The sequence below is a fragment of the Elephantulus edwardii genome, unplaced genomic scaffold, assembly GCF_000299155.1.
Source record: "Elephantulus edwardii isolate Elephantulus edwardi_28Jun2011 unplaced genomic scaffold, EleEdw1.0 scaffold00160, whole genome shotgun sequence".
NCBI lineage: Eukaryota > Metazoa > Chordata > Mammalia > Macroscelidea > Macroscelididae > Elephantulus > Elephantulus edwardii.
The window spans coordinates 4,306,973-4,318,518 of record NW_006399910.1 but is presented as its reverse complement, the minus strand read 5'-3'; the positions used below and the strand labels follow the sequence as shown (position 1 = coordinate 4,318,518).

Genomic DNA, 11,546 nt, shown 5'->3' with positions numbered 1-11,546 from the left:
TTGGAATGGCACAGCTGCTAAATAGGTCACTAGAGTTCCCTAAAAGAGACTGCATGAGGCACAGATAGCATGTGGTTAAGGATAATATCCCATGAGGCCTTTAAGGACAGGGTGTTGGTTTTCTATATGAACATCTTATTGTTGTTATGTGCTATGAAGTCCACCATGACTTGTAATGACCCTATTGTACAATAGCTCTGAATCCTGCCCTATCCTGACCCAGTCTCTAACAGTTCCATTACCCCAGTTATTGTGTCAATCCATCTTATTCAAGGTCTTCCTTTTCTTCACTGTCCCTCCGTCCTTCTAAGTATGATGTTCTCCGAAACAAGGCTCCAAAACAATCCCTCCTGGCAACACAAGTGTGTCAGATGGATATTCAGAATCTTTGCCTTCGTAGAACAGCTTTGGTTTCACCCTTCTCTGAATAGACTTGTTTGTTCTCTTGGAAGGAAGCCCATGGTATGTTCAATTTTCTTCTCTGGTACCAGAACTCAAAGGCATTGATCCTTTTTCTGTTTACCCTTAGTCATTACCTAGCTCTCTGATGTATAACAAGTAATTGTGATGACCACAGCCTGGATCATGTGTACTTTAGTCTCTAAAATGACACTGTTGCTCTTCAGCATTCTGGAACGGTCCCTGGCAGCAGATTTTCCCTGTGCAGGTTGTCTTTTTATTTCTTGACAACTGGTTTCAAGACTGTTGATTGTGTCCAAACAAGCTGAAATAGTTATCAATCTCAATCTCTTCTCCATAATCATGATGTTGTCCAGTTGGCCCAGTGGTGATAATCTTTGTGTTCTTGATGTTGAGTTTCAGTTCCTATGGAAGAATGCAGTCTTTGACCTTCTGTAGAAACTTTCAGATCCTTTTTAGTTGCAATGAGCAAGATTGTGTCATTAAATTGTACCGAAAGATATAAGAGAAGCAGCAGAGAAATATCCTAAGGAATTCTTGAAGAAAGAAGATTAATCAGATGATGAAAATATGCAACATTTATTTCACTATTCTATTTGAAATTTTTATTAAACTCAGATGTAAACTATTTAGTCCTATGATTTATTACATACCCTCTAACAAAAGTTTCATTAAAATTTTTGGGTCTTATTAAAAATAGGTTTTGCCATCTACATAACTTACTATTGATGAATCTTCCTCCAATCCTGAAGCCACATTCCCTCTCATACAGTCCAGCCTTCTGAATGATTTATTCCACATACAGATTGAAAAGGCAGAGAAAAAGGATGCATTCCTGACGCAGTCCTTTCCTGAATTTGAACCACATTGTTGTTGTTGTTGTTATGTGCCGTCGAGTCGTTTCAGACTCATAGTGACCCTATGCACAACAGCCCTAAACCCTGCTCTATCCTGCGCCAACAGCAGTGCCTCTGACACACCCATCCCGATTACCCCAGTCACTGAATCAATCCATCTCATAGAGGGTCTTCCCCTCCTGCGCTGTCCCTCCACCCTCCCAAGCATGATGTCCCTCTCCAAGGACCCGTCCCTCCTGGCATCATGTCCAAAGTATGTCAGACGAAGCCCCAGAATCCTTGCCTCCAAGGAGTAGCTTGGTTTAATCCTCTCCAAGATGAATCTGTTTGTTTTCCTGGCAGTCCATGGTACATTCAGTACCCTTCTCCAGCACCACAGCTCAAAAGCATTCACTCTCCTTCTGTCCTCCCTAGTCATTGTCCAACTCTCTGATAGTATTTCCTAATTCTGTTTTGATGACTGCTTCCTAATCCAAATATAGGTTTCCATTAGCATAATCATGTATTCTGGGATTCCCATTCTATCAAGGTTAGCCACAGTTTGTGTGGTCCCTTATGTTAGATATATAAAACTTTTATCAGGAATTGAGCTATGTCAGTCCACCCGATTTGAAGTCAGTGAGTTTGCTTCTAGAGTTATGGCATTAAGTCCCTGTGTGGATCAAACTTCTTGTAGTAGGGTAGAAAGAAAACTTACACTCTGAGGGTGAAAAAAAGTGGAAATGCCATAACAGACAATGGTCTCAAACTAAATGTTACATAGTATTACAGGGCCTCCATAGGAAAAATATTGATAGTCCAGTAACAGCCCAAATGTCCATCAGTAAACCAAATTAATTAATACATTCATGCAATGGGATACTAGGCAGCACTAAGACACTACAAATTAATAAGATATAATATTTGGAAGCAGGAGTGGCATCCACTTCCTAAACAACATGCCTCTGAAAACTGTGAACTTTGATAAATGATGATAGTTATAGAAAGGCTTCAGGTCTTTAGTTCATAGAGTTGCTGTAAGTCATACCTGACTCGACAACAATCAACAACAACAAAAACAACTATATAATATGGGAGATTGTGGAAAGCATTACGCTTAGTGAAAAAACTCAGTCACATAAGGATGAATACTTAATAAGACCGCTATTATAACAGTTTTAAATAAAGGGATAAAAACCAAACATTAAAAACAGCAACAAAATACTTAGAATTCTGACATACCAAACTGTAAGCTAATAAGTATTTATGGTTTGGATCTAAAAACAAACAAACAAACCAAATGGTTAATTGAGAAATATGTGTACTAATGTTCAAAAGGAGACAAGGAAATGGGGAAGGAAGTAGAAAATGATGAATGTGGCACTCACTAGGTTCGAAGAGGTTAGTGGACAGAAAGGAGGATGAGGGAATACGAAAGATTAATGTGGACTTGAAAAGGTGGGTAATAATATGCATGTTGTTACTATATGCTGTTGGGTCAACTGTGACTCATAACAACCTTATGCACAATAGCTCTGAACTCTGACCTATCCCGAGCCAATCTCACTGTCTCTGATCAATCTACCCAATGACTCCAGTTACTGTGTCAATCCATCTCATCCAGGGTCTTCCTGTTCTGCAGTATCCTTCCACCTTTCCAAGCATGATGTTCTTCTCCAACAACTTGTCCTTTTTGTCCACATGCCTAAAATATGTGATATAGGATGCATCCCTGGTGCATGCCTTTCCTGATTTGTAACATGCAGTGTCTCCTTGCTGTGTTCTGAGGACTGCTTCCTGGTCCAAGGATAAGTTTTGCATAAACACAATACAGTGTTCTAGAATTCCCATTCTTCTCAAGGCAATCCACAATTTATTGTGATCCACACAGTCAAATGCCTTTGCGTAGTTTATTGTGCCCCACACAGTCAAATAGCTTTGCATAGTCAATGAAGCACAGACATTCCTCTTGCACTTTCTGGTTTCAGCCAAGATCCATCTGACATTGGTGATAATGTCTCTAGTGCCATGGCTTCTTCTAAATCCAACTTCTATTTCTGGTAGTTCTCTGTTGAAGTACTTGTTCCAGTCACTTTTTTTTAATCCTCAGCAGGATTTTACCTTTTGCATGTGGTATTAGTGATATTGTTTGATACTTTTCACACTCTTCTGGGTCATCTTTTTTGGAATGTGAGTAGATACGGATCTCTTCCAGTCAGCAGACCAGGCAGTTGTCACCCAGATTTCTTGGCACAACCTGGTGAGTGCATCCAGGACTGCATCTGTTTGTTGAAATGTGTATTCCGTCAATTCCCGAGGCTTTATTTCTTGACAATTCCTTCAGAGCAGTTTAAACTTAGTCCTGTATCACCATTGATTCTTGATCACATATTATTTCATGAAATTCTTCTGTATCTGAAAATTATTTTTGGTACAGTGACTCTGTGTACTCTTCTTTTGATCCTTTTAATATTCTGTCCAGAGTATCCTTAAGTACTGCAAATTAAGGCTTGAATTTGCTCTTCAGTTCCTTCAGCTTAAGAAATGCTGAGCGAGTTCATCTTTGTTGATTTTTCACTCAAGCTCTTTGCACACTCAATTATAATATTTTGCTTGGTCTTCCTGAGTTTTCCTTTGAAATCTTCTGTCCAGTTACTTGACTTCCTGATTTCTTCCCATTGCCTTGGCTTCTCTTTACCTTTGTGCAATATTAAGAGTCTCTTCTGACATCCAGCTTGGACTTTTCTTCCTCTTCTGTCTTTTTAATGACCTTTTGCAGTCTTCATGTTCATATTCTTGACATCCTACCACAGCTTATAGGTGACTGGTAGCTTTATATGAATTATTGTATGAAACACAATGCAAATGAAAACTTTTCTAAAACAATGTCCATGAATAAAGCACGAAGTATATGAATTACTATTTGCAAACAAATTTTTAAAATGGTAGCTTATGTCAGAAAGTGTTTTCTATGATTCCTTCCACTAATTAAAGGAAAGACAAATATTTCAAAATAAAGAAATTATAAATCAAAGTAACATTCTTTTGTAACATTGATTCATTCTTGCTGTAGCATTGAGCATTTTTCTAGTTAAAAATATATGAGTTAAGGGTTTTAAATTCATTCTTGTTGTTGTTATGTGCCATCGAATCACCTGCAACTCATAGCTACCTTATGTACAGCAGCCCTAAACCCTGCTCTATCCCTTGTCAATCTTATTGTCTCTGACACACTTATCCCCATTACCCCAGTGACTGAATCAATCTATTTCATAGAAGGTCTTTCTCTCCTGCGCTATCCCTCCACCTTCCCAAGCATGACGTCCCTATCCAAGGATTGATCCCACCTTACAACATGTCCAAAGTATGTCAGACAAAGCTTCAGAATCCTTTCCTTCAAGGAGCAGCCTGGCTTCCTCCTTCTCAAGGACGAACTGGCTTGTCCATGGTATATTCAAAACTCTTCTCCAGCACCAAAGCTCAAAGGTATCAACCCTCTTTCAATCATCCCTAATTATTATTCAACTCTCTGATGCATAGCAAGTAATGTAAAAGACCATGGCCTGTATCATGTGTGCCTTAGACTCCCGACTGACATCAGTGCTCTACAGCACTTTGGGGAGATCTCTGACAGCGGACGTTCCCAATGCAATTCGTCTTTTAATTTCCTTGCTATTGATACCAAGATTGTGGGTTATAGAGCCCAAGTAAACTGAAGCTGTCTACAAACTCAATCTCTTCACCATCTATCATGATGCTTCCAATCAGCCCAGTGCTGAGAATCTTTTTTTTTCTTGATGTTGAGCTTCAATCCATATTGAAGACTACAGTTCTGACCTTCTGCAGCAAGCACTTCAGGTCCTCTTCAGTTTCAGCAAGTAGGGTTTTGTCATCTACATAACGCTGATTGTTGATCAGTCTACCTCCAATTCTGATGCCACACTTCTCCTTACAGAGCCCAGCCTCCTTGATTATCTGTTTTGCTTATAGATTGAAAAGATATGGAGATAGGACACATCCTTAATGCACACCCTTTCCAATTTTGAACCATGCAGTCTTTCCTTGCTCTGTTCTGACTACTGCCTCCTGGTCCAAGTATAGGTTTCCCATAAGCACAATTAAGTGTTTTCGGATTCCCATTCTTCTCAGAGTTAGCCATAGTTGTTTGTTTGTTTACACAGTAAAATGCCTTTACATAGTCAATGACACACTGGTAGTCATTCCTCTGGTATTCTTTCCTGTCAGCCAAGATCCATCTGACATTAGCTATAATATCCCTAGTGCCACGACCACTTCTAAACCCAGACTGGTCTTCTGGCAGTTCTCTGTTGATGTGCTGTTCCAGTCATTTTTGGATAATCTTCATCAGAATCTTACTTTCATGAGATATCAATGATACTGTTCAATAATTTCCACATTCTATTGGATCACCTTTCTTTGGAATGGGAACAAATATAGATCTCTTCCAGTCAATTGGTCAGGTGGTTGTCCTCCACATTTCTTGACACAACTTGTTGAATACATCCAAGGCAGTGTCTGTTTGTTGAAATATGTCAATCAGTATGCAATCAATTCCTGGAGTCTTGTTTTTTTGCCAATTCTTTCAGAGCAGCTTAAACTTCTTCTTTCATCACCACCAAATATTAATCTTATGATGATAAGTGTTGGTGAGAAATCAGAATGATGGAAGTTAATCTTACTTGTATAGAGTGGAATAGCCTTTAAAATCACTTGTCATTGTTTAGTTGTTAAATAGATTATAAGAACATTCTGTAGAACTACTCCTATATGTGACCTCAGAAAACTATCTGCCCTGAGTATTAAGAGTGATTTTTATGGGCTATTACTTTTTAAAAGCAAACATTTGGAACAATGATTATGACAGACTAAATAAATTATGTTATATTCTTTATAGTAATAATAATAATAATAAGCCATAGTTCAATAAAAACGAGTTCTGTCACTCAGCATCAACATAGACTAATCTTAGAAAATGATTACTGAGTGAAAAGAATACATTTTGTCTTAGTGCATATACTATAAATTTCAAAAGTATGTAGCAATAAGTATTTATCTGGAAGCTTTAAATACAAAGCTGTTCACATGGCATAGCTACTCATCATTTAGACAGGGGTAATTAAAAGTCTATGTCGATACCACATGCTGATGTCAAGGAGATGCACAGGTGCTCATCACAGAGCGTTGTTTTCTGAACAGTTTTGCTGCAGCTCAGAAATAATAAATTCACTATCCTTGCCTAAGCCTGTGTTTATATGGCTGTGCACTCATTCTTGAGATTTAGAACGATCAACTGAATGTTAGCCAAGAATTAAAGAAATAAAAGTGACACAGGCAGTTAGTGCTTTAGAGTTTGCTAAAGCTGGTTATATAAAAAGAAAATCAATATTTTCTATCTCTTTGCAGAGTAAGAGCGAGCAAATTACCGTGCGGCATCTGACATCAGGAAACTGGGAAGTGATAAAGATCTTGGCATACGATGAAAATACTAAAAAAATGTGAGCACTTTTTGTTTTTCAAGTCAGGCTGGAAGTCAGGGTTGCCAGATGACATTTTTTCTACCACAGCTATCTTTTGCTTTCCATGGTGATCGACAGAAGAAACTAGCATGTTAAGAGCAACCTTTCCCTTAAAGAAAAATGAGAGAGTGAGAGAAAGATTGTGTGGGTTCAGGGCAAAGTAAAGAATCTAGTTGTCCAAATGAATCAAAATTCAATTGTTGAATAAATAATGCAGGAACTTGTGCCTGATCTTTGATGGTTTTGAGAATTCAACTGAAAGCTCAAGTTGGCACAATTTGATGTGTGCCTGATATTTGTCTTCTTTCTTTCTGGCAGCTACTTTCTCAGCACAGAGTCTTCTCCCAGAGGGAGGCAGTTGTACAGGTAAGCAATTCAGGAGGCTTTTCCTCCTCAAGCTGGCGTCTCAATAACACTACACAGCAATGCAAATGGAGAAGAGTCCAATACTACATTTTCAATATTGATATAAAGGTCAACATTACATACCAACGCCACATACTCGTGGTTCAGTCAGCTGGCTCTGGATCTTCGTAATCCAAAGATCTACAAAATGAATCTCCATTCCCGCTGTGTTGTTTTTACCTCCTCTGCTTGAACAGTGTCAAAGTGGGTGTGTGTGTAGTAACTTCTTCTACTAAACTTCATTTTTAATTTTCAGTGCATTAATGTGGCACTCAAATTATTTTTTCTAAAATAATAACATAACACCATTGTGAACAGTTAATAGAGTGTATTAAGTGGAAGCTTTCTCTTTTTTCTTATATTTTGTAAAATCTACTGAGTTTATTGTGGGGAGAGTCATCCTCATTTAAGCCAAGAACCTTTGTTTCTTACTAAAACAAAACAGTATTTGTGGTTACTATTTATTATATCTGCATATTATATTTACAGTAAAGGTAGAAGGTCACAGCTATGTACTGTTAAATTAACTCCTCAGAGATCTTTCAGCAAGACCTCAAAGGATAACATTGAAATATATATATGGGCAGGAAACAATCTTTTGACTTTAGATTTTACATTTGCTTTCTGCTTTCTAATCTATGTTGTTGTTGTTGTTTACCATCCAGTCATAACTGACTCATAGTTGACACTCCAGCAGGTTTTTAGAAAAGTTAAATTGCCCAGGAGGAGATTGCCCATCTTTCTCTTATGGAGCAATGAGTTCCTGACCAATTCAAAATACATGCCTTTGTATTGGCTGTGCAATTGTGGCTTATTCTTAGTGGAAAAGCATATCTAAAATGTGTCACCATTGACTTACCAAGTGGATTAAGCTTTCCTTTCAGAGCAAAAGTGTATACTTCCTTAGAGTTTCTAAAGCCATTGCATTGAGTCAAGTCTGATTCATAGCAGCACTCCCTAGATGGCACCCAAGACTGTAATTCTTACAGTAAAAAAAAAACCCTCTTAATCTCCTAGCTTCCTGAGATTCTCTAACATGCTCTCATCTGTGCAAAATTTACTTGCATATTTTTATCATGTTTTTTTTTAACATGGTATCTTCATATCTTTTACTTTATAACTTAGATTTTTGTGGAATCCTTGTCTCCTCTTCTCATGACTCCTGTAGGCAGAAAAGCTGTGTTCAGAGAAACTGGTCTAATTTTGGACAGAAAATCTTAATCAAAGTACAACCCATTTTTCCTTTGTGGTGATTGAAAGCTTACCTTTCTTAAAATTTATGATAATGTTGGTTACCATGGACATTACCTTAGAGAAATAGAAGCCCTTTATTGATGTCTTAGTCCTTTAATTTCATAACACTCTTGAGGAAAAATGCAGGGTGAGATTATTCTTGGCCAAGAAAGCTATTGGAACTGACTCAGTCTCTCTTCTTATTATCCTAAGATGTAATTTGAATCATAATGACTTCTTAAATATAAGTTCTTGTCTTATATCCATAGTTATTGAGGCAAAACCCTAGACGATGCTACTATAGCAGGCATGCTCTGTTAAAAAAATGGAGTTCCAATAAATTTATCCTTAATAGTTTGTCAAATGACAGAATATACAATAATGTTGATGTTTGAACCAGAAAACTCAATCAATGTCTCTACCAGTCCAAAGCAATATCAACTGGCTGGTTTAATATATAACATCTGAATCAAAATGTGATTATATTCAGTGTTTGTTTGTTTTGGGTTTTTGGGTTTTTTTTGGCATATTCTGGTCTCATGTTTTTTGTTTCCTTATATTAACTATTAAAATAAAAAGGAAAAAATAAACAGCAGTCTCAGGAATTAGGATCTTAAATGTCATATGGAGAGGTAAAGGAGTAAAAGATATAAAAATCTTGGATCTGTCACTGTATGAAAACTCTGCATTATTACAGTGCATTCTTAGCCTCTTTAGAGTCATCCTGCATGTTTAGTAAGGGTTTGGCTATCTGCAGATTGAGAAGGGAGTGTGATAGGATGAAATTTCTCTCCATACCTATTCAATCTGTAAACTGGGAAAATGATGAAGAGTGTGGCATCAGTTTTAGAGGGAAACTCATCAATAACCTGTGTTATGCAGATGACACTACCTTGAAAGTGAAGAGGATTTGAAGCACTTGTTGCAGGAGATCAAGGAATGAAGCCTTCACTATGGATCTTGGATCTCAATGCCAAGAAAACAAAGATTCTTACCACTGGAGAAGCAAAATCATGATGGATGGAGAGATTGAAACTATCAACAGTTTCATCTTGCTTGGATTCACAATGAACAATTTTGGTTCCATCAATCAGGAAATAAGGAAATGCATTGCACTGGGACAGCTTCAAATTACTGAGAAGTAAAGATGTCAGTTTGAGAACTAAGGTGTGTCTGATTTAAGTCATGGTGTTTCTGATTAGATGCTGTACATCTGAGAGCTGGACAGTGAATAAGAATGACTGAAAAAGAATTGACATCTTTGAGCTTTAGTGTTGGAGAAGAGCAGTGAACATCTCATGGATGGCAAATAGAATCAACAGCTATGTCTTGGAGAGGGCGAAGCCAGAGAGTTCTTTGGAGGCAAGAATGAGGAGACTTCACTTCAAATACTTTAAGCATGTTGCTAGGAGGTGCTATTCATTGGAGAGGGACATGATGTTGGCAATGGAAGGGCCGGTGAAAGAGAGGAAGACCCTCAACCAGGTGGATTGACCAGGTGACTGTTGCAAAGGGCTCTAAAGTGTCAGAAAGTGTGGAGATGGCACAGGATAAGACAGAATTCAGGTCTTGTGTTCTTAGGGTCGTTTTGAGTAATACTTGATTGCACTTAACAACAACAACCTGTAGATTATCATGAGACTTAATCCGCTAATGAGTTGAACTGTCCAATGCATATTAATAGCCTTAACTAATTTAAAAAGCAATGGTGTCTCTCTGGAGACTAAGGGGTGTCTGATAGAGGCCATGGTCTTTGCAATCACTTGTTATGCATCAGCGAGTTGGACAATGACTAGGGAGGATAGAAGGAGAATTGATGCCTTTGCGCTGTGGTGCTGGAGAAGAGTATTGAGAATACCATGGACTGCTAGGAAAACAAACAGATTTGTCCTGGAAAGGGTTAAACCGGGTGGCTCCTTGAAGGCAAGGATTCTGAGCCTCCATCTAACATATTTTGGACATGTTGTGAGGAGAGACTGGTCCTTAGAGAGGGACATCATGCTTGGGAGGGTGGAGGGACGGCGCAGGAGAGGAAGGCCCTCTATGAGGTGGATTGATTCAGTGACTGGGATAATTGGGATGGGAGTGTCGTAGATAGTGCGATTGGCACAGGACAGAGCGGAGTTTAGGGCTGTTGTACATAGGGTTGCTATGAGTCGCAGGCGACTCGACGGCACATAACAACAACAACAACAAAACAACAATTTAAAAAATATAGCATTTTTAAAAATCACAATGATTCAAATATGGAATTGTGACTTTGTGACCTATACTTGACACTGAAAATCAGGTTCTTTTGATGTTTCTGGTGCCACATCCACACCCATGTTCATTATCTATGCACTGTGTTGAAAGAAGGGACTGTCTGAAAGGAATGTATGATTTTACGTATGATAATTAATAATTGACAGCACATAACAACAACAACAATTAACAATCTTAAATAACAAGTGTTTTACTAAGTAAATCGAGGAGCAGGAGGGAGGAAAATGTACATCAATAAGTGAATGAAAACTCAAACTTTCTGTAATGTTTGCTGTTGTTATGTGCCGTCAAGTCGCTTGCAACTCATAGTGACCATATGTACAACAGCCCGCGACTCTCTTCTGTCCTTTGCCAATCACACTGTCTCTGATACACCCATCCTTATTACACCAGTCACTGAATCAATCCACCTCATAGAGGGTCTTCCCCTCCTGCACTGTCCCTTAAACCTCCCAAGCATGATGTCCTTCTCCAAGGACCGGTCCCTCCTTACAACATGTCCAGATTATGTCAGACGAAGCCTCAGAATCTTTGCCTCCAAGGAGCTTGGCTTAACCCTCTCCAGGATGAATCTGTTTGTTTTCCTAGCAGTCCATGGTACACTCAATACTCTTCTCCCACACCACAACTCAAAGGCATATCCTTCTATCCTTCCTAACCATTGTTCCACTCTCTGACAAATAACAAATGACTGCAAAGACCATGGCCTATATCAGATGTACCTTATTTTCCAGAGAGATATTATTTCTCTTCAGTACTTTGGATAGGTCCCTAACAGCAGACTTTCCCATCGCAATACATCTTTTAATTTCCTGGCTACTGGTGCCAAGAGTGTTGACTGTGGAGCCAA

The 11,546-nt window shown here is 38.5% G+C and overlaps 1 protein-coding gene across 1 annotated transcript in view; it reads left to right on the top strand.

Moving 5' to 3' along the window:
* The window catches only part of DPP10 (dipeptidyl-peptidase 10 (non-functional)), a 1,145,057-nt gene that overhangs the window by 1,023,784 nt on the left and 109,727 nt on the right, over positions 1 to 11,546 (top strand). Inside the window, exons 14-15 of the mRNA XM_006895132.1 lie at positions 6,681 to 6,772; positions 7,112 to 7,159. Coding sequence (XP_006895194.1) covers positions 6,681 to 6,772; positions 7,112 to 7,159 — 140 coding nt within the window. The remainder of the gene's footprint in view (positions 1 to 6,680; positions 6,773 to 7,111; positions 7,160 to 11,546) is intronic.